At 37.6% G+C, this 24258-nt stretch overlaps 1 protein-coding gene across 3 annotated transcripts; it reads right to left on the reverse strand.

The window, feature by feature from the left end:
* Nucleotides 1-2043: 2043 nt before the first annotated feature.
* On the reverse strand, nt 2044-23323 carry PLEKHA3 (pleckstrin homology domain containing A3). Of its 3 annotated transcripts, XM_017661623.3 has the most exons (8): nt 22959-23323; nt 19154-19270; nt 13838-13993; nt 11632-11768; nt 9960-10124; nt 8450-8493; nt 6747-6862; nt 2044-4046 (listed from the first exon to the last, which is right to left on the reverse strand). In XM_017661623.3, the coding sequence occupies exons 1-8, from the start codon at nt 22996-22998 to the stop codon at nt 3919-3921; spliced, it is 903 nt and encodes a 300-aa protein (XP_017517112.2). In that variant the 5' UTR covers nt 22999-23323; the 3' UTR covers nt 2044-3918. The 3 variants fall into 3 exon arrangements, with proteins under 3 accessions (XP_017517112.2, XP_017517114.2, XP_017517115.2); XM_017661625.3 differs by lacking the exon at nt 19154-19270; XM_017661626.3 differs by lacking the exons at nt 19154-19270; nt 22959-23323 and adding an exon at nt 15909-16048.
* Nucleotides 23324-24258: the final 935 nt, after the last annotated feature.

The raw sequence follows: 24258 nt of genomic DNA on the forward strand, positions 1-24258 counted from the left end.
AAATCCAATAAACAGGAGCTCCAACATAAGGCTAAAAAAATGGGTGATCCCAGGATGACCATCAAGCCACATCAAGAGCAACCATCTAGATGGCAGAAGATGAAGGACTGTGGAAGAAATATCCCCAAAGGACAAAAAGAAGAAAAGAAGAAGAAGAATTAACAGATTATATGATTTTTTTTTTTAGCACTTAGGTCTTTGGGTAATGATTGATAGGTATATAAAAAACTAAATAGATTTTAAAATCAAGCAATTATTGATTCCAGGAAAAATAAAGAAAAGGAAATAAATGATAGTTCTAGTAGACAGTTTCTAGTAGAAAGGAAATGATAGTTCACCTTGGGGTTCACCAATGAACATTTATAGTAGCACCCCCTCATCCATGGGTAATACATTCCAAGACCTCCAGTGGATGCCTGAAACTTCAGATAGTACCAAAATCTATATATACTCTGTTTTTTCCTATACATACACACCTACAATAGTTTAATTTATATATTAGGCACAATATGACATTAACAACATAACTAGTAATAAAATAGAATGATTATAAAAATACACCGAGATAAAAGTTATGTGAAAGTGGTCTCTCTCTCTCAGATATGTTATACCTTCTCCTGATGATGATGTGAGATGATAAAATGCCAACATGAGATGGAGTGAGGTGAATGACGTAGGCATTGTGAAACAACATTGGGCTACTGCTGACCTTCTGATGATAGGTCAGGAGGAGGATCATCTGCTTCCGGACTGTGGCTGGCTGACCAAGAGCAACTGAAACTTCAGGAAGCATACTGCAGTGAGGTGTGGGGGGGCTACTATATATCTATTATTTTATACAAAGTTGTATTAACCTCTACTAAGAGGAATGGAGAAGTAGGATATATAAGAAAAGTAAATCCTGCCATAAAAGGAATTCAAAAAATCATTTCTAAAATTGATAAAGAAAAAGTAATACAATATATTTTCAAATAGGAAGGTAAATAATCTTACAAATTTAAAATGAACCAAAGAAAGGAGAACTGGGAACTGGAATGACATGAAAAGGAAGCCCTACTTATTTACCCCACCAATGCTATTATATTAAAAGAGAGACCTCTTCAAAAGAGCTCCAGCAGTCTAAGCAGACCTTCTTTCAAGCCAGGTCACTCCCTCTACACCAAGTAGCGAAGGTAAGTCTCAAAGGATAGACCAGAGGCACTTCAGTAAAGAATTGGTGGAGTCTAAAGTAATGATATTATAATATATATGGAATTGGTACAAATAGCAGTATAATATTAACACATTACAAGGATATACTTCCTGAGATCTTGTGATAATTTCCAAACACTAAATGTAATAATGCATACTGGAAAACTACAATTCAGGGTCAAAGTTTCTGTGGCAACTATGGAATAAAGATACTTTATCTCTTGCCCTGGAATAAGTTCAAGCAGTATCATCCATTTCCCAACCTGTCCTGTTTGAAGATAACACAATAATTCAATGAAATATAACCACATTCAAATTTAGTCCATTTATGAAAGAATTCTCATCAGAGTAACTTTAATCAGAGGCCTGTGATTCTCACACTACAGAAACCAGGCACATGAAGAGAAAAGCAAGCACACTGGTTTAGCTTTAGATTACTAATAAACCCAAAGTTCCCAAGTCTCTCAGGAACCCCATAGCCTAGACAAAGCAAAAAAGGAATAACCAAAAGCTACACATTATAGAAAGTCCTAAGGTAAAATTCTTACACAACTGTTCATACTTGCTTCATCTTTCTCTTACAATTCAGGAGTCAGGCACACTTGAAAATGCACAGGGCTTCTCAAATTGCAAGGTTCCCTGAAGCTTTATAGGTTGCTTCATACTACCAATTCACTGATCAAAACCTAAATGTAATTAAAGAGACATTTATACTCCCTCAAAAAAATGACTTCACAAATGTGCTACTTTTAAGGGAAAAAAGTGGTTCCAAGTAACAATAAAAACCATACTTCAGGTATGGCAAACCTGTTCAAAGCACCTGTTTAAAGGGGGAAAAAAAATGATACAAACCAGAAGTGACTGCCTTTTATTTTTAAAAGTATTTACAGAAAACTGTTCAGGAACTCATCTTTTTTGGATAAAACAATAAAAAAATGGATTTATTTCCTATGAGTTCAAAAGCTTTGTTATAGTGTTCTCATTACAAACCTACCGGTTCAAAAAAAACTACCAGAAATACTCCCTACCAGTAGCACCTTGACCTTCAATGGTCTTATCACTATGCAAATTCTTACTATTAAAAAAAAAAAAACAAAATATCTGATTACACACTCAACATGAAAACTTACATTATCAAACATTTTTCTCAAATTAGACATATAAGCAGAAAAAGATTCCACTTAAAATAGTCTAATGACCTGTGTGCTATTAAAATTCACAAACTTTAAGTAGCATACAGTATATCTAAAGGCATATTAATATATATAGATTGCTTATATCCATTTTAAACATAATTAAAGATTTTGGTAAATACTAAATATTAACTCATTAAGAAAAGTTCTCACACAAACTTACAAGGCAAATATAAAGTAAAATAGGCCACATTATTCTAAGCTCACAGGCAACAAAACTAAAAATTTGCCTCATCTGTGTATTCACTAAGACATTCCAATATACAGACAAAATCAAAGCAATAAAGAATACTATTACAATTTTATGAAGATTAGACAGAATATCAATAAATGTAAAAAAAGATACAATGTATTATATGATGAGTTTGAATGCAAAAACCATATATTTATTAAACATATGATTAACTTAAAGACACCAAACCAATTCGTTTTAAAGTGCTCCTCATCCAAGACCTTGGACAAACCTGTCACTTCAAAAGGAATTAAAAAAAAAAAAAACAGTTCACTGGGCAAACACTAACAATAGGTATGGACAGGCACTACCAAAAAATGCTATTTTTCTTTAATTAAATAATGCCATTCTCAAGTGATGTGGTGCAGTCACCTTGGCAGAATTCCATTTTGTATAAATATTCATAAATAAAAAATGTCTCTAGAAAGTCTAAAGAGCTGCAAATATTAATACCTTGCAACAGCAGCTTAATGTCTATTTTAGGAAAAAAGCACTAAACTCCTCTTCCATTGAAAGTCATTTATTTCTCTGGTGTAAGTGAGCAAGGTCACTAAAACATTAACCTCTTTTCTAGAACAATGTAGGTAACAATGTATACACATCTAAAATTTGGTAGGTCATAAAAGTTATAATGCAATCTTTTTTTGATGCAACAGAAAAATAAATAAATAAAAGTTAAATACTTCAACCCAACATTTGGTATTGACAAATCAGTAGTGTCAACTTCACATATGAAGGACAGCAGTCTGATCTTTAAAATATCTCCAATATGACATGTTACTTGGGCTAAAAATTTTAGAATATTAATTGTTTCTTTTTTGCTTAAAGGAATGCAATTTACTCACCATCAAGCTGCTACAGTAACTCGCTTTTAAATGGGTAAAGTGATCATTAGGTCCATGGCACAAGTTATATATGTCACACTTCTGCCAAACTGAAACCTTATAAGATTTCATGTTTATAAGCTACAATACATACTGACTAAGCTGTCAGTCCCTCAGTTTTTTAGAAAAATATCTACATTTGTCCTTGTAGATGTCAAAATGTTACACCATGATTTGTTGTTTTTTTTTTTAAAAAAGATGCACATTCATACTGTGAAGTTATTAGGAAAATACTCTTGCAAATAAACAATATAAAGATAAAATACACTTCAAAGGTATGTGGGGGTTTTTTGTTTGTTTTACAATATTCTATAAAGTGCAGAGAAATCCTAAGGGAAAAACTACTCCCTATAACATAGTTTAATTACAGCAGCTTTTGCATAGCAATACTTGGAGGAAGTTGGACACTTCCATTTCCTCAGGAAGAGAAGGATGGAAGAGGGTCTTCTGACTCAGATTTTTTTTTGGCCATAAGTCTGCTTTCTTCAGGAATGGTTGTTGATGCCAAATCTCCATTAAGTGTATTTCTTGAACAGTGAACAGGTCCTATTAAGAAATTGAGTAAAAGGTTAAAAAATATCCTATCAATGTTAACTCCAGTCCTCTGTGAAAGAACATTTTAAATTTGCCATTTAGAGACACACAAATTCCTTTAGCTTCCTATTAATTTTTTTATTGTTTAACAGAGAAAAAAATCTAACTTTTCTACTGATCATAAGGAGAAACTTAAGAGTTCATGAGATAAACTATGAAACTATCTAAAGTAGAGACATTTCTTTTATTCTTTGCTAGAACCATGGTTGACACATAATGGGCAGTCAATAAACATTGGTTGAATTTGAATTATTCTTCTTAATTGATTATTGCTTTTTCAGCCTGGTCATTTTAATGCTGTATCTTCCTTGTTTTCTAAGGCAAAAAAACCAAGGCCCAAAAAAAGGTTACAAGCCTAACCTAAGATTACACAACTGGTAACAGAACTAGGACTAATTCAGAGCTTGCTCTTTCATCACAAGACACAAAAAATACGAAAGTCCCCATATTTCCATTTGGAATGCAACTCACAGAACTATCACTGCAGCTTTCAGTGAACACAGCTAAACACACTGGCATGGTCCTGTTCCAGGGCAGGTTCACATCTGTTTGTACACATTACTTCAATTTACCATGAACATTTGTTATTTTTATAATAATTTTAATCTAGTTAAAAAAAGTAGAAGCAGCTGTACTTCAAGAAAGAGAGTATTTTGGGATAAAAACCTTCAACAGAAACTGCCAGTCGAAAAACATGCACTTTCTAAGTAAGAGTATTAATTCAATCTCTGCTTGGTCAACTAAGACACTAAACTTTATGATAAACAGAAGGGAATCTAAGAATAAAACCTCTGACTTGGCCTATACTTGCCAATTTAAAACAGTTATAAAGAACTGAGGGTGTGTGTGTGTGTGTGTGTGAGTGTGTGTGTGAAGTTATAAAGAACTGAGGTGTGTGTGTGTGTGTGTGTAAAGTTATAAAGAACTGAGGTGTGTGTGTGTGTAAAGTTATAAAGAACTGAGGTGTGTGTGTGTGTGTGTGTGTGTGTGTGTGTGTGTGTGTGTGTGTGTGTGTGTGTGTGTCTGACTAGTTTTGTTACACTCCTTTACAGCTAAATTGGTGAAAATTAAATGGAATAAGGTATGTACACTTAGAGCTTATAAAAGTTATTTTCAAAATTCAGGACCAGAGTGCCTAAAAGAGAACTAAGGAAAATGACTGGCTTTAAAGAAATCAATTTACTATCACAAATGAAAATGATCCCCTTAGAGAGAAAGAGAAGAAGCAGGAGAATATACAAGGCAGCGTATAGAACTCTTTCACAAGCTCTGGATTAAAAAGGTTATCTATAAAAGGCAGAAAGAACAAAATAAATCAGGATGTATAGTACCTGCCACAAATAACATTTTTTCCCCATTCCTAACCTCTTTAATTCTCTTTCTCTTTTCCTTATCTCCTCCAAGTTGTACTAAATTGACCCAAGGAAGTTTCTTCTCCTTTCCCCTTCCCACCCTCATCCTTTCCTTCACTTTCTTTACCCAACATTCTAACTTAAATTCAACATGGCAGTGAACATAGAGTAGTGATCTATATCAATATTTATTATTATATTGATTACAATATTATTAGTCCTGTAAAAAAAATGCACATAAAGAAAGATCCATCAACTTCTAAGGATCTGAAAATGGCCAACAGTCCCTTCTGAACCTCCACCATCTTCATGAACTCTACATTCTTCTCTAGTTAAACCTATTTAACCTCTGTTAAGCAAAACAACTCTATCTTAATCAGTGTTTTCAATATATTCAACCATAGAAATCCAACACTATTTTGTCCCTTTTCATCCACACTATGAATTAGCTGGGCTCTTCTTAGGAATCTAAAGCATCTAACACCACTTTTCATATTATCTCCATAATGGAAATAAAATCTGTGTTCTAAATAACTGACTTACAAATAAACTCCTGGGACAAAATCTATTCCTTAACTGGAAACTGTATGTAATTTCTATCACACATGCTTCATGGGCAATAGCAAAGACTCTGAAAAACAAGTCTGCTAATGGAGTTGCAATAATAAGATCATATTGTGTTCACTGGAAATTATGGTATTTTTGTCTAACTAGATATTCTGACTCACTTTCAAAGCTTCTTCTCTAAAGAGAAAAATAAACTTTAACATAAATTACCAAACCTTACCTGAAGTATTCAATCTTTAAATAATAAGGGGGAAAAGGTACAGGAAAAAATTCTATAATTCACTGCCACTACCAGAAAAAAATATTTCCCTCAGCCATTTCAAATTATTTTAGGAATAATGTTGATTTTTTTCCTTTAACTTAGAACTTGCCTTTACTTTCTCCTAGAATCCTGCCACAATTCATGCTTTCTTCTAAAATGGTTTTAATGCAAATGGACATGATTACTAAGGATTAATAAATACAGTGGGAGGAAAAGATTTTGATATTAAATTATCTATATAAGATATGGGATTTGCAAAGAGACACTCAGCACTTCTTAGTTAATAACAAAGGTGTCTGTAAGAGGACATATGAGCTTCTGTTGATTGTGCGCCATTTGTTTAGCTCTGAATTAAGGAATTAATCCAAGGACAAAGTACAGTATTCACTGTCAGTATCCTTCATTTCCATCAATTACCGAGCCCCACAATAATCTTGCTGAATAGGCCAAAGGAGACAGAGCCCAACTTACTATCTGAGTCTTCAGGAGGAATATCATTACAAGAGTCTGCGTCCGAGTAGGTTCTTCGGCGTCGCTGAGAAAGTCGGTGAAGTGTAGACACTGGTTCTTTTGTAGGATGGCTACTCCTGCAAATTAAATTAAAAGCATTAAATTCTAAGGTCTTAAACAAATAAAAACACCCCCAACCTAACTGGAATTTTAAATTACTTCTCTTTAAATCAAAGAGAAACTATTTCTGTGAAACAAGTTCTGTTTTAGCAACATTCTGCTACTTCCGGGGTTGGGCTACAAATAAGTAAAATCCTTTAGAATCCAGCTGGTAACCTGGATAGTAATATGGCCTCTAAGCCAAACTAAATGGAAAATGGGTACAGTGAAGAAGCAGCAGCTGCTTTTAGAGAGGAGCGTCCAGCTAGACAGTAAACTTATGAGATGGTTAAGCAAAAGGTTGAAAACCCAAGGTTATAGATTTTCCAAGTACATGTAGCTAATGTCAACCTATATCTGATCAAAAACAACAGTGAAAAAGCTGGGCAAGTAGGTTAGGAGTAAGCTAGAGGCCAACTCACTGCCGGCAGCAAGAGCAGACAGAGATGGCAAATGGAGGCTACAAAAAGTATTGTAAAAAATCGGAAAACTAAAAAAATCGATTTAAAACACTCAACACAGAAGCAAATCACCACCACTGAAGAGCACCTGGCTACCACTGTATGAAAGTCCAACATTACTGTTTTAATAACAACCTTGATTCATCAAGAAAAATAATACAGCTTTAAAATTTGTATTAATTAATAAGGTAGAAAAGATAAAATACAGTTCAGAAAATTTTCCATCATAAAAATAAGTTTGTCAAATGGATCAAGTTTCTAATTGGTAAAACTCTTCATTCCCTGATAGGAAGAGGAATATTTCTATGCCTAAAGTTTTATTTTAGCAACACTCTGCTCCTTCAGAGGTCTGGACACAAACAAGTAAAATCATTTAGAATCCAGCTGGTAACAATGGACTCCTTTTGAACACAAGATAGTTCAAAGATTCTATAATCATTGGGTGGGGTGGGGCAGACAAAATACTAATAAGGAATACCAATTATTCTTAATGTAGAGGAAAAAAATGCTAAAATCACCATAATTCCATCATTTTCCTAAATACCAAACAAAACACTCAGAGCAGCTTAGAAGAATATTACCTATGCCAAGATAAAGAACATTTTAATAGCCTGGGATATAGGTAATATCTATTTAGAAGGGGAATTTTTTAAATGTGTTGACATGAATATATACTTTAAGATATCAACTGGTTTTTACTCTCTTTTCAGTAAGAATCTTTAGCTCCTAATAAAACAATAGCTCAGCTCAACATGATTCTATGATGCTACCAAGAGCTATTGTAAAATAAGCCTAAGCTTTGGAGTCTTGATACATCAAAGATGGATTTCTATTAACCATCATTTGATATAATTTAAAACATCTGAAAAAGGTACAATGGCTGGCAAGGTGATTACCTTGCTGGTTATTCACTCATTTTTATCTTCACTGACTACCTATTGGGATTAGGCCCTATCATAACAACTAAGAAATATAATGCTGAGCAAATCAGAACCAGACTCTGCCCACAGAGTTTATATTCCACACCACTTAATGTTAAAGGTCTAAAGAATTTCCCAAGTAGTATATTTGACAGAACTTGGTCAAAAGAAAAGGTTATTTTACCTCTCTGAACTGCAAGAACCAGGGTGACTGACGGAACGCTTCATCTAGAAATTTAAAAATAAAATGAGCATATTCTTATGTCAAGTAGAAAAATACAGTTCTCATTTATTATTATTATTAACTTAAATTCACTCAAGAGGAAAAGACAGCTGGCCGATAAGTTTATTTTTTACAGACTCAAGTAACACTGTTAGTATGGTCAAGCTTTCTCCCTAATAACATATTTTAAAATGTTAGACATTAAAAAATAAAGTGTTCCATGCTGCACTGATGGACGGTGACTGCATTGGGGTATGGGTGAGGACTTGATAATATGGGTAAATGTAGTAACCACATTGTTTTTTCATGTGAAACCTTCATAAGAGTGTGTATCAATCATACCTTAATAAAAAATTTAAAATAAATAAATTTAAAAAGTGTTCAATTATCAAATAAATCTCAGCAACAAAGCACACTACCATCCTCAGAGATTCATGATATACTTTGGCATAAAAGAGGTTCTAAGAAGTACTATGACAGAAAAACCCAATTCATTTCAATTAACCTAGCACTCCCCAAAACTAATCTGGCCATAAAACTCATTTTTCATAGTATACCTGGGTCAAGGGGCACTATCACTTCATCATACACTGATTAGAAAACAATGACCTAAATTAATTTAGGTAATAATCTTGACTAAATCTCATCTAAATAACCTGCTGGGGTGGGTAAGAGAACCTAGGAATAAACTGTACCCTATTTGTTCCTTCTAAGTCCTCAGGTAATTGCTAAAACAGTAGCCAGGTAGCATTCTTTCTTTTACAAAAGGGCTCCTGAAAACACTTCAGGGAAAAAAATGTGAAGCCTCATCAAAACTTATCTCAGCCAGGAGTTCCCCACAGCACGTTAGAGCAGGTTTATTAGCTTGGAAACGACAATGAATCCACTAGCACCAGCCAAGAGTACTTGTTCAGAGTAATCAGAAAGCAAGAAACTAACATTAAGCACCTTGCATTAAACAGGTCAGATCCTTCACAATGACCCTCTTGCAATGACACAGAAGAAACCTTATTTTATAGATGAAGAAAATGAGGTCCACACAGAGTAAGTTAAACTTGCCTACTCACAGGGTTCAAACTGAAATGCTGAACAAAATACTCTTTCACCTGTAACATGTTGTTTCAAATCCCTTACAACTTCTTTAAAGATTTGCTTAGTTTTATCCTACTGAGGATAAAGTATCTCCCCGTTGTGATGTTTTTACCAAGTACAACAACCTTTTTCATATCAGAGCACCCACAAAGCATCACAGTATTTTCCTGGAACACTAGGGTAAATGGCACAGTCCCACTGAGGGAAGGGGATCATGACACTGGACGCATTGAACCCCCAGTTTAAAGGCTCCAATACAGAATATGAATACACTCCCCCCAAAATTCAATGCTTACTATTCTTCTCTTACTGCCAGTTTAAACCCTTGAAAATAAATAAAACCATATGCAATATCACTGGGAGAAAAACAAGTCCCAACCATCTGAACAGGAGAGGGCGACACAGGAAAAACTAAGGCGTCCGGACGGGAGAGCTGAAACATCTCGGGTTTGAACTTGGCATTCGCTATCTTCACACATTCCTCCAGCGTTGTGATGAATGTATTACATGTGGCACTAAGCAGAGAAGAGGCTTCATTCATGTTCTGAAAAATTACACACAAAAAGAGTTGAGTAAACATAAATGACTGCGGAATCCTGCATTTTTATAATCAAGTAATGAAACACTGCCTCTGACAGACATCTTAGTAGGTTATATTCAAATCTATTTAAAATATACTAACTTAGAAAATTAAAGCAATCAATGAATAAAACTGACTTTCAGGTAATCAACATATGAAATTAGAATCCAAGAAAAAATAAGTTTTGTGTTTAAACCAAACATCATATTGAAAACTGTTCAAAATTTATCTTAGATAAACTTAACCTAAACAGTAGTTTTCTAAGTATCAGAATTTCAAAGGTGGTCACAGCAGGGGAATACTGCAAAATTTCTGTCTACTGAGACCCATTCTCGCCTTTCTCCCTTGGTAGAATGAAGACACCAGTCTTTTTTTTTAAGACAGAAAAGTGTTCTGACCCTAGGGGATGAATACAGATTGGTGTAAGCCAACCATGTCTATTCTATGACTCTTCGTCCAATATTAGTATTTCCTAGTTTCCTTTGACCCAGACAAAAAGATGGTAAGTCTGCTGGGGAGTTTCTGGGATTTCTGTTTCCTGATAAAAGCCAAGGACAGCAAGTTGAGATGGTCTCTTTCCATCCTGGTTATCCCACTGCCTCCTGGCTGTGCGGCTCTGGCAGTCACCTTGAAGTCCAAGCATGAGGAGAAAAACCCAACATACCAAGAATGGTAGAACGTGAAAGTGGAATAAGCCTGGGTCCCTGATACTGTCCCTGAGCTGCTGGAGAAAATGTGAGGGTACCTACCTCCACAGAGTTTGTGGTGAAACAGTTAGTGCCCTTAGGATTTAACGTACCTACCACTGTCATCTACCTCACACAAGCTTCCTTCTCAACGGGAGAAGGCCACAGCAGAGGTAGGAAGATTCCTTTTCTCATTTCTCCCAAGTTAGGCAAACAGAGTCTGGGAACCACGCTGGCCTTTCACCCTGAGAGCAGTAAGGCCCACTGGTCCTACTTTATCAGAAGAATGAACCTGTTTCATAGCTGCAATCTGAATTCTGCTACAAATTCATAGCCACAAATCTGAATTCGAATTCCCACACTATTGTGCTGAGAAGGCTTTTTTTTTAAGTTACTTAATAGAGCTAAATTATCAGTTCTCACTAGTTGAAGCTGGGACCTTATTATCAAAAGAAAGAACAGTTGCCCAGTGAATTCATGCAGTTAGCCTAAAGAACAAAGCCTGGAATGCTTCTCCCCCCACCCCCAACTCTCACCCAGCTTCCAAATTATCAGTTGGCTGCAAAGATAAGCCTTGATTCCTGGGGAAATGCTTTCCTGCTTTACTCAGGCTGCAGAGATACAATCTAGAAGATCCTACAGATTTCCAGATAGTCTGTAGTAGTGAGAGCCCAGAACTGAAAATTATTCATTCTGAACATGCTTCTCTGCCACCTTCTGGGCAGATGCTCACCCACCAGAGCACCACACAACACCCAGACATGAAGGGATCCCCTCTGTTATACCTCTGTGCTGGGTGACGAATGATTCTCATCACGGTGAACAAATTCTTGGATTGTATGAACTTGCTGCATGAGGAGGTCACAGTAGAGGCGAAGTTCAGACATTTTGGTTTTCAGAGATTCACTGGTTTCACTAATTTCTGAAGAACAAAAACAAACATTCAATCAGGTCACTTTCATAGTCTGAGCAATACAACAAAATGGAGTCATTTAAAAAGGCAACAGATACAGTAGCATAAGACGTGTGAGACCTTGGAAATATGATACAAGAGCCCCAAGGGAACACCTTCTCTTTAGATCATTGAAAAAGAAAAAAAAGGGAGTCACATGTCTGACATGAAGTTTAAGTAGATTCATTTCCAGAGGCAGGGTGGTTGACCACTGGATGTTTTACACCAGATACTTGCATTCCATCAGTTATCTTTCATTTAAAAAGTACTTGCATTTCTCCTTTTATGAACTGGCTTTTCTTGTCCTTTATACATTTTTCTAGCTCTGATGTGTCATTTTTCCTTTAATAATACATAAATTGGTAATTCATATAAGATCTTACACATTAAAGGTAGCCACCTTTCATTTGTCCCATACATTGCAAATACTTTTTCAGATCTGTCAGTTCTCTTTCAGTTTTCCTTACTGTATGTTTTGACATATAGAAGTTTTAAAGTTTTTGTAGTTAAAAATATTATATATATTTATTTTCTTCTGTTCCTTTCATAACTTCATTTTCCCACTATACTGTTTTTAGAAATTTTTTATTAAGAACTCTTTAGTATCTCCAGACTAACCATCCAGCCATAGCCTCAGCCACTTACCAATACCCTCTAAACTAGAAGTGTAAGCTGCAGAGGAAGGAAGGAAAAAAACACCTTGTATGTCCCGGTGCTTCTCCACAGTCCCTGAGCCAGTGGCATTGCTCTGTGGCACTAGCCACAAAACCACTCTAGCCAGCGTGGACCCAACCAGATCTATCTGCCATTTGACCTAACTAAAATTAATTTCTATCCAAATTTAAGTCCATTCCCTCTTTTTTATTAATTGTAGTAAAATCTACATAAATAAATTTACCATTTAACCATTTTTAAGTGTATAGTTCAGTGACATGAAGTACATTCATACTGTCCTATAACCATCACCACCATCTCTAGAACTTTTTCATCTTCCCCAGCTGACTCTGTATCCATTAAAACTAACTGCCCATTTCCTCCTTCCCCAGCCCCCGTCAACCATCATTCTACTTTCCGTCTGCATGAATTTGATAACTCTAGGTATCCCAGATGAGTAGAATCGTATGGTATTTGTCCTCTTCTGACTGGTTTATTTTACTTAGCATAATATCTTTCAAGACTTGACCATATCATAGCATGTGTCAGAATTTCCTTTCTCTTAAAGGCTAATACTCCATTATATGTATAATACCATATTTGTTTATCTATTCCTCTGTCTATGGACATTAAGGCTGTTTCCACCTTTTGGCTACTGTGAATATCCATTCCTTTTTATTCTAGCCTTAGCCATCTTCTAGCTATGATGTTCTTTCATATATTTGAAAATTGTTATAAATTCAATTCCTAGCCTTCATTTTCAATACTGATATTTAGTTGCTTTCACTAATTTAACTCCAAAATCAAAAAATATATAGAAAAATCAAAGAACTGCAATCTCACAATCCAGATATAAATATTATTTTCACATTATATCTGCACAGAGTTGAATACCATAAACTGTATGTTTGGCTTTTGATTTTTATTTAATCCTTTTGATCTGGCAATATATTTACATGGTAAAGTCAAAAGGTACCAAGGATTTATAGTGCAAAACGAGTCTCCTTCCCACAGAGTCCCTTTCCTAAGGTAACAATTTGACTAATTTTTACATATCTTTCCTAAGATGGCCAATGAATGGATGTGTAATTGTGAATCCCGCTTCTTTAAATTATCATTTAACCTTGGGCATTTTCTCATATCATCAAACTGCCTTGTAAATATTTTACTGGTAACAATAAATCACCCTACAGTTCACCAAACCATTCCAAAAATTTAAACCTTTGCATTATTTACATTTTTTTTTTAGTATGATGAACACCTATGTAAATAAATCTTCTACATTTCTGATTATTTCTTTAGGATAGATTGTTAAAAGCAGACAGGACAATTTACATCTATGTTTAATACAATTTCCTCACCACAAGGGAAAAATTTATAGTTACCTTTTTCTTTTCTGGCCCTAGTATCACTCAAACAGGCTTTGGAGCTCCCCAGAGCAACCAGCCACCTCTGTCTCTCAGCTGCATTCACTGCCTTCATGTAGAAATGCTGCTCTCCTGGAATGATTAATTCCATTCTTGTGTTGTCTGCTGAATGGACTACGGTGATAAACACAGGGGAAATACAGTCATGGACTTAAGTAATTTGTGGAGAATCAAATCACTCTTACAAAGTATTAGATGTTTCAGACACCTAAAACAACAAATTATGATTCAAGATGTAGGCAACACCTCTCCCTAAGGGGCTATCAAGTGGAACCCTCAAAACCGCTGTTCTCACATAGGACCTGGCTGTCAGTGGCGCCAAACGCCCTGGTAGCAAATCAGAGAGAAAACAGCAACAAGTTCACTACTAAGAGTGAGAACTAAGAGTTCCCTCCCTTGAAGCCACCTGTAGTACCTTAAATACACATGCATTTTCCCACATAGCACACATTTTTTACTGATTTCTTTAAAAGCAGAGGCTATGTTTTGGTTTCCCACAAGCCTAGGATAGTGCCTGGTATATGGAAGCAGCACAGTCAATATGAACTGTGGCCACCTTCCATTAGAATAACAGTCCTCAACCAACAGGCATATTATAATCATGTGGAAAGCATGAGTACTTTGGAGCCTTCCTCTTTCCCTCTACCCTCCTTCTCCTTTCCTACACCACCCTCCTTCATACTCTGACAAAAGAGAGCTAATCACAGATTACACTGAGTCAATCCTAAATCTCTGCTGTGAAACTAAATTTGTGTTAATCTGTCATTAATCAACAGGTATTTTCTCAGCTCAGAGCAATGCTGGTAGAGGGGAAAATAGAACAGAAGAGAAAAAGGAGTCTTTGCTCTAATAAAGCTGACAATTTAAATGAGAAAACAAACTGACACACCAAAATAATGTAAACACCTAAATGTTGAACTCTGGTACAGAGACGTTGTGTGTAATTATAATTAGAGAAAGGTAAGATGCAGCAGGAAACAAAAAGGCTGCAGGAAGAATTTGACAACAGTAGGACTTAGTTAAGAGAAAAATGCACAAGAAAAGGCCTGATGAGGAAATAAACATAATAGGTACAGAGGATATCAGGAGACACGCCTAAACAGAACCTTGTGTTGTATTACAAAGTAATGATATTCATGAATGGACAGGCTGAGTGGAGCCAAATTATGAGAGGCCCACAAAATCTGGCAGAAGTTCTAATTTAGATGCTTGATTAGTGAACTACTGACCAGATGCTCCTTGTACTGTGGCAAAGAGGCAGCGGCACAAAAGTTTTACTATCTTACTCTACTTATGCAGGCCATTCTTGGATGTAGATAGTGCAATATACAATCATCCCACAATCAATGATGGGTGCTGAAGATCTGTAGGCTAGGATAAAACTGCTGAAATCCCAAGGCTCCAAGAGTCAACTCTTTTTTTGCTATTTGTTAATACTACTGAAAGCACTGATAGCCACCCTAAAAAAAAAATCCTCTAATTTCTAATGTTGCTATAATATGAAACTAAAATAAGAGGACACATTTTTAAATATACCAGCACTGATGTATCAGTCAAGGGTTATCCCGGCCACAGCAGTCACCTGAGGAGGCAACAAACTTAGGAGCAATGCTCCCACAGTATCAAGTTCCTAGGGAATATAGAACAGAATGTCTACACATAAAACTGCAAAACATTACTGAGAGAAATTAAAGATTGTATTGTAAGAATATACCATGTTAATAACTCAAAAGACTCAATATTGTATAGAATACAGTTCTACCCAAATTGACATATATTCAGTGTAATTTCAGTCAAAATTCCAACAGAGATTTGTGAAAATTTACAGATTCTAAAACGTGCAAGGAAATGCAAAGGGCCAATAACAGCCACAACAATACTGAAAAAGAACAAAGTTAGAAGACTTAAACTATCAAATATTAAGAAGAAGCATAAAGCTAAAGAAATTTAAATAGTGTGATACTAGATAAACAAGAATAGAAAAACAGACCCATGGAACACGAGAGTCCAGAAAAAGACCCAAACATACCTGGTCACTCACTCTGTGACAAAGATGTCCCTTCAGTGCAGTGGGCAAAAGGTTGCTCTTTTCAATAAATGGTGCTCGGTCAACTGGCTACCCATACGGGGAAAACAATTAATCTTGACCCCTACCTGATAGTACATATAAAAGTCAAGATTTAAGTGAATCACAGACCTAACATTAGACCTAAATATGCAACATAAAACAGTAAACCTTAAGAAGATAACAGATTTCTTAAGCTGGAGACAAGTTCTTACCAAAAAATTTTGAAAAATTGGACCTTATTGAAATTATGAACTTCTGTTCATCAAATAAAAGAAAATTATCAGAAAGAAAATCCAAACCACAGAGTGGGAGATGATATTTACCATACAAAGACTCACTGAGACTATACAAAGAACTCCTACAAATCTACATGAAAGATAGCTCAATTTATAACCTGGGCCAGAGACCTGAAAAGGGACTCCGAAAGAACAGGATATTCAAACAGCTAATAAATATCTGAAAAGATACTCATCATTAGTTATTGAAGAAATACAAGTTAAAACCACCACAAGAGACCACTCTGTACACTAGGCATATTCAAACCTTAAAACTGGTAATACTAAGTGTTGGCAAGAGTATAAAGCAACTGGAATCCTCATGCTCTGCTAGTTGAAGAATAAATTGGTACAACCACTTTGGTAAACAATTCAGCATTATCTGTGACAAAGATAATCCTTGATCAAACATCAGTCAGGCTCCGCTGAGCCACCTGCTCAACTTAAGGGTACTGCTAAATCAGTTTAGCATTCTCCACCCTCAATAACTGACCATCTTCAATATCTGACCAAATTCCTTTCCCCATCACCTTCCCCCAGGTAAAATCTTATCACCCTGACCTGCCTTCAGCAAGAATCGTTAGGTCATCTTAGACTGAATCCCCTTTTATTCCTGATGTTTCCTCTCAGTAATTTTCCATCCACCTTAATCTGCTCCTTGACTATAAAGTCCCACTTTCGTGTACTCGGACTTGAGCCCAATCTCTCTCCCTTACTTCAAAATCCCATTGCAGTAGTCACTGTACCTATGGTGATAGACCTGAATAAATTCTGCCTTTACTGTTTAAACAAGTGTCAGGATAATTTTCTCTTTAACATCTGTTAAAGATAAATGTGTGAATATTCAATGCCTCAACAATTGCACTCCACTTCTAGATGTATACTGAACAGAAATACACACGTGATCAACAAAATAAATATATAGGAATGTTTGTGGCAACTTTACTTAAAACAGTCCTAAATAGAAAAAAAAACTTATCCATCAGTGGTAGGATGGATAATCAAATTGTGGAACAGTCACACACACTAGAAATAATACCAATCAATAAGAATGATTGAACTACTGTTACACAGAACTACATGAATGAATTTTACAAACACAATGCTGAGCGAAAGAAGCCAGGCACAAAAAAGAATACCAATATATTCTATTTATAAAATGTTCAAAAGTAGGCAATACATATCTATGGTGATATGCTGAGGAGACGATACTAATACCTGGGATGCTGATCATCTAGTTCTTGATCTGACTGGTGGTTACCAAGTGTATTCCCTTTGTAAACATTCCTCAAGCTTAACATTTAATATTTGTGCCCTTTTCTGTATGTTATTCTTTAATAAAATAATTACTTTAAACCAACAATAACACAAAAATGCTGTGACGGCTTGAAAACATTTTGGAACTGCCTTAGAATTCTGCCACTAAGTCTTTTATATATGTTTTCAAGGTTGGCAAATCTTGCATTTTGAATGCAGTTTGATTTCTGACTCTCACCAAAACTCATTCGGAATCAAATATGATGAATGAAATGGGATAATACCATCACTTTTTTTAAAAAATAAAAACTCATGCTTTGAATGTGCTCTTTTTGTGGGATTTATATGCTGATTAACAAAGCAATTTCAAAAGGGGATTCTGAAGTGTTATGCATAATGATGGTGCAGTGGAAAGTACATAGATGCCCAAAATGAGTACCTAGACAGCAAACACTAACTGGTATAGATTTCAGCATGTTTGCAAAAAACAAACAGCAAAATTACACCCCATGTATTTCAGGGAACATGCAGGGAACAGTACACAGGCTGAAGTGTTTCTGTATCTTACATAGTTGTGACTCCCTTCCAAAGAATAGTAGTAATTCTCTACTAAAGGGGGCATGTTATAATTACCTGGCAGGCATGTTCATTTTGAAGAAAGCTCACTGACCTACCCCAAGTTGAGAATCACTGCTGTAGAAAGAGCCCTAGTGGTAGCAAATCTTAAATGAAGGTGAAGAACCAGACTTGTAGCAAGCAGAAATTCTATTTTGTCTCCAAGGCTAAATCTAATAACTACCAAAAAATCACAAAAAACTAGCAATCCAGCCCTGGAAAATGTAACATAATGCATTAGCTATTGCTTTGGTTTAATCTAAATAAGAAAGTGTACAGGACAACAAGATTACTCTGGAATATTCAGTAGCTATGACAAAGAACTCACCATGTCACCTTCATGAAGGCTAAGTATTCAAGTTACAGAGACGAAAGGAGAAAGGCCTGTAGGAGTTTAATATTCACTCCACTAGCACTTCAGTTTTCCCTTCAATTCTCTTTGAAGAATTCAGTGTTTTCATTTTCATTTTGTTTGACCTCTCCTACTTACTTCCACCCACACACCCCCACCACACATACAAATTAATCAGCGGTCCATGAAACCTTCCTTGATGAAAGTTACAGAATGACCATATTGCCTTATTTCTCCCCTTTTGGAAGAAAAGAAAGACACCTCTATTAAGTTAGAAGAGCTTACCTCCCATTTAGCAAAGAAGTAGAGTTTATGACTCTGACTTAATATTTTATTAAAACACTACAGAGCTTGCCTTATCATCCTCACAGACCAGCTCCCAATCTTTACCTTTCTACAATGAGAACAAAAGAGAAACTTGCAGACCCAGTATGGACACTTAAGTGGCAGCCACAAGAAATTGTTTTTCAAGTACAAACTGGAAGACCAGTACTAGGATTTAGAATTTCAATTCAAAGTATATTAATAGAGGGAGAAATATAAAAATCTTATTTAACAATGCTGTGTCACTCCTAACTGCTAAGGAAATAAACGGTATTGGAAGATCCCTACTTGGTTAGAAATGTTTTTTCTCTCTTTTCAGAGTTTGCCGAAGAACCCTTTCCTTCCTTAACTTCAAATTCCTCTAATTCCATATATACACCTACCTTTAATTTCACAAACTGCCATCTTTATACTTCCTTTGCTCCCTTTGCAAACATCATCTTGTGAATCATAGTAGGACAAGATTCCATTATCCAAAACAAACCAGCGAGGCTGCCAACCTACAAAGATCATAACAGAAGATTAACAAGAAACTTTCATCACATACAAAACTATAACTTCAAAATTTGCCATCCATGTTATTTCTTGGCTCTAAAATAATGTTCTAACAATGAAATTTTTAATGGCCAAGCCCTGCCCAAAATGTTCTTACATCAATCTTCACTCTGTTGGGAGAGATTTCTGAAGAAATCTCTAGATCAGCATAAATATGGAGTATAATTTTTATTCTGTGGCAAACTTCTCATTGACAACCCATAAGACCCCAACCTCAATAATAGCCCTAAACAGGGCACAACATAACTGCCCCCTTTTCCTAAGAAGGAAAACAGAGTTGGGTTGTGATATAACGGAAAAAGCAACAGAAGACATGGGCTCTAGACCCGCCTCTGTACTCATTCTTTGGTTGGTAACCTGGGACAAACATTTTCATTTCAATAAATATCAAAATTTTGCCCGGTCTCCAAAATGAGCAGACTGAACAAGGTGACTTCTTAGATGCCACCAGTCTTCTAATTCTGCAATGTGACTTTCCCTGCGCTTATATAAAACACTGCCTGAGAAAACTCCCTTGCACACAGTGCTGAATGAACAAAAAGCTGCATATTCTGTAATGAGGGCATGCCTCCCTCCCTGCGCTGCTGCTGCACAGCTCCAGCAGAAATGCTAGAAACTGCAATCATTCATTTAATTAATATTTATTCAGTGACTAGAGTGGACAACTACCACAGACTTCGCTCCAAGGCAAAGCTGGGGATGAGGACAATGGTTTCCCTCAGAGCTCAGCTCCCACACTTGCAAGCCAAACTTGGTGTCCCTTGAAGCCTCATCAAGGATGCTGCTACCAGCTTACAACAGGTCACTCATCGATAACACAGTGACCATGTAGAAGCAGTGTAATTGCCCTTGTTCCTTCTGTGACTATTAAATCATGGTTTAGCCTGATCACTTTAGACATAACCTGCTATATTAATTCAGTTTTTCCAGGGCCAAACAGTACCAAGACAATAGCTAAGAGGCAAGCCATTCTTACACCTTGATACAGACCCAGAATTTAACCTCCCCAAAAGGCTTTACCGTAACACTTTTGAAATGGCAATGCTGAGTCATCATAAAAAGGTTAAATTTCACAGCAAGGAATGTCATAATACAGTTTCAAAAGATGGATATCCAAAATAATTAAAACATGTTTCAGACACTTGGAAAATTCTTTTTATGGGATACTATATTCCCTAATGAGGCCTAGCAATTTAAAATACAAATTCTCTTGGCACGTGAACTTTATCTTGTTCATCACTGCATTTCTAGCACCTAGAATGGTGCCTGGCATATAACAGGTGCTAAAAAAAAATGTGTTTCTCAAGTGATTGAATGAATAAACACCAGAAAACTGAGATATTGTGTGCTCTCCATGAGAAATCAGATAAGCAGTATGTCCATGAGAATATATTGCATTAAGCACACATAGAAATGATGAAAACATTATCTTCCCAAACACTAATTCACCTTGGCAAATTGTAAGCAGGGTGTCATAAAAATACACCCTTCTGCCCAATGTTCCAGTTGCATATAGGACAAATTGTGATTTTGTAAGTTTGCGTTACTGTGTTTCAATCTCTTTAAAACAGATGTTGAGCAAAATGATTTATTTAGAATTTGTAGTAACTTGAAAGGTGACCATGATTAAATACATTAAGACTGTTAATTATCTCTAAACAGCTTTATGAAGAAATATTTAATAAAAACAATCTCTAATTGATTCACACATTTATATAACAGAGAGCTATATCTGTGAAAAAGATTCATCAGTATTCCCTTTTTAAGATTCTTTTTTAAAAAACATATTCTCTTTATCTCAAACTACTAAATGTTCACTGAAGTCCTACTCTCTGCAAAGAATTCTCAAGGAACACTGTCATCAAACTGGATGTTTCCTTAAAGACCACTTAGTATCAACAGCTGCTCATCCTTCTGACCTAAGATGAACTAAAATTAATAATGAGCATGTTGTTGAGCCCAATTTAAATTTTAAAATGGAATTATTCCAAACAAAAGATTTCATTTCAGCAAGCTTCCACACTACATACTAGCAGTTAACTTAAATGCTCGGCAAAGATTAAAACCCTAAGCACTTGTGGTTAATAGCTCAACCAGACGATGCTCAGTGCCACAGACAAGTCGGCCCCTAAAACCACATTTTGCTCCAGGAATAAATTATGACTCATCTCAGTAACTGCCCATTGCTTTGCTCTGGGCTATGCGTGTTTCCTCAGTACATTGTGCTTATGAACATTTGCAAGAGATTATCATTTGCATCTCAAAACATAGAAAACTGTCTTGAAATTATACAATATCTCAACTAAATGGTATAACTGTTCTCATAAATGCCCAAATAAAAAAGCTTAATAAAAAACATTTGCCTCTTTTAAATGTTTGCTGGTAAAATACATCATTTATAGAAACAAAATGTTTGACATTTTAGTGCAAACAAAGTAAAACATCCATGTATCATAAATGTTAAAGCATATGCTGCTTCAAATCTGGCTTGAGCAATTCTAATTAATCAAAAAAACAGGCAACTGTAGTTCAGTGTTTATGTCATAAAATGTTTACGTGCAAATTTTCTACAAGGTCAGGTAGACGTGAATTGAGTGTACCAAACAATTACTAATGGTTTCAATACTTTTGGCAGACTGAGTAAGTGGAAAGCAAGTCGAGGTTTGCCTATCATACTGAATCATGACATCTGCTTGCTATTTAATCTTACTTAAGTCCACACCCCTTCCTCTAATGTAGTGAGATCACAGAATTCTGGAGATGAAAACACCTTCAGGATAAACAATTTTATCACCCTGGCCTTATCACCCCGAGAATTTGAGAGAATAAGTGACTTGTCTTTATTGCTGGCTGATGGAAGAGACAGGACTTGCAACTCAGGTGTAAGACTCTTTTCTAAGCCGGAAAGAAAAGGTCCCTTCCCTGTTGGTCTCTCATTTCTACAGAAACACCTAGCTCATTGGAGTTCTTCCTTTAAACCCATTTCATGGGTGAAACTGATTTGCCTGCTCCAATTCTGTATGCCGCACCTTCTTCCACGATTTCTCACACACTTACCAGAATTCCAAAACACAAAGATATCTCATTGACAACCAATTGCTAAGAGAATATTACCCGGAGACAGCTTCCAAAATCACCCTTGCTACGCTCCAACAACTTTTTATCAAGAGAACTTGAAAAATAAACCGTATTGCTGAGGAAATTAAAAAGAAGTACAGGAAATATTTATTAAAATTAAATCTTGATCTTATAGGGTCCATTCCGGCCCTATACCTCTACAACTCAGTTAACAAAATGCTGAATTAAGTATGAATAAAGACAGAAATTGCAACACATGCTGAGTAATTGGGAATCATTTTGGAAGCTACAGGAGACACAGAGTATTACCACCACGAGCAAAGCAGTGGTCGGCGCGCTTCCCACCCTCAGGAAGGTGCGCAGTCGCGAACTGTCCGTGTGTAGGGCAGTTCCAACAACGGACACACAGCGGGATTAAACCCCTGGGGCACAATAGGGCCGACTCGCTCTGAGGGTCACCGCGGACCCGGCAGAGGAAGAGGGAACCCCTGACACGGCTTCCCCGCAGCCCTTCCCCTCTCCCCGCGGTCCCCTGCAGCACTCGAGCCCTCTGACCTGTGAGATAGTTGGTCCACTTGTACAGAACCCCCTCCATGCTTCAGAGTGTGTCGCCGCGCATCCTGGCCCGGCGCCGGCCGCGGTGATGGGGAAGGCGCGCGGCCTGGGCGGCCCCTGCCGGCACGCCCGGCCCCTCCCCGGCCGCTCCCCCCTCGCCCGGCAGCCAGCAGCCCTCGGCCGGCGCACGCCGCCGGGACGTGGCGGCCCTTAGAGGCCGGGATGGCCAACGCCGCTCGGAGCTGCGGGGCCGCGAGCCGCGGGCTCACGCATCCCCGAGCGATCCTCGGCGGCCACGAAGTCGGGACACGGGCCGGCTCCCACCCCCGGGCTGCTCCCTCCAGGCCCGGCGCTCCCACCCTCTCGCCTACCGTCCTCTCCCCAGGGCTCCCTGTTTGTTTTCATTGACCCCGACGTCGCTTTCACTTCCTGGATGAAAGGGGCCGGCGCGTCCCGGGAAACCCCTCCCCGGCGGCGGGGCTGGCGGAGCGGGCGCGGCCTGCGGCCCAGTCGAGGTGCTGGAGGCCACGCCGACGCCGGGCGCCGGTCTCCTCATCCTCCCTCGGGCCCTGGGCCGGCGGTCTGGGGGGCCCCGCTCTGCCCCAGGCCGCGGACGCCGGGACCGACCATCCCCCAGGGACCAAAGCCTCCGGGCCTGGAACGCGGGCGCAGCCCCCTGCGGACCCGAGGACAGCGTCCCGTGGGCAGTGATTAGGCCTCTCAGGTTTTCTTCTAAGACTCAGATCCTCCCAGTAGTTGTTTTTTAAGAAAATACGACTCCCTGTGTATGTTTCCTTCATGTTCTCCTCACATCCAGGGGGTTTGAGAAATTATCTCCTAAAATGGCAGTGTGCCAGCTGAAAGCCCTCTGGCAAGGTACCGCCAGGGACCCCAGGGGATTATCACGTGACCAATCAACCTTAGCCACAAAATCATCCAGAGTATGTTAACCTCAAAAATAAAACTCGGGGGGGCGGGAGCCAAGATGGCGGCGTGAGTAGAGCAGTGGAAATCTCCTCCCAAAAACACATAGAGCTATGAAAATATAACAAAGAAAAATCTTCCTAAAATAGAGACCACAGGACACAGGACAACATCCAGACCACATCCACACCTGCCAGAACCCAGCGTGAAGGGGGTAAGATACAAGCCCCAGCCCGGCGGGACCCGAGCGCCCCTCCCCCCGGCTCCCGGCGGGTGGAGAGAAACCGGAGCAGTTTTTTTTTTTTGGAGAGCGCTTTTTGGAAGCCTTAGAGGGACGGGCCCCCGTTGCTGGGGAGGCAGGGTGGCGGGACCGGTG

The sequence above is a fragment of the Manis javanica genome, chromosome 12 (genome assembly GCF_040802235.1).
Source record: "Manis javanica isolate MJ-LG chromosome 12, MJ_LKY, whole genome shotgun sequence".
Classification (NCBI taxonomy): Eukaryota; Metazoa; Chordata; class Mammalia; order Pholidota; family Manidae; genus Manis; species Manis javanica.

Coding starts and splice junctions, on each gene's coding strand:
- PLEKHA3 (XM_017661623.3), bottom strand. CDS start 22,998: ATGGAGGGGGTTCTGTACAAGTGGACCAACTATCTCACAG. Junction 11,769..13,837: donor TAGGGCCAGAAAAGAAAAAG/GTAACTATAAAT, acceptor TTTGTTCTTCAG/AAATTAGTGAAACCAGTGAA. Junction 10,125..11,631: donor ATTCGTCACCCAGCACAGAG/GTATAACAGAGG, acceptor GTAATTTTTCAG/AACATGAATGAAGCCTCTTC.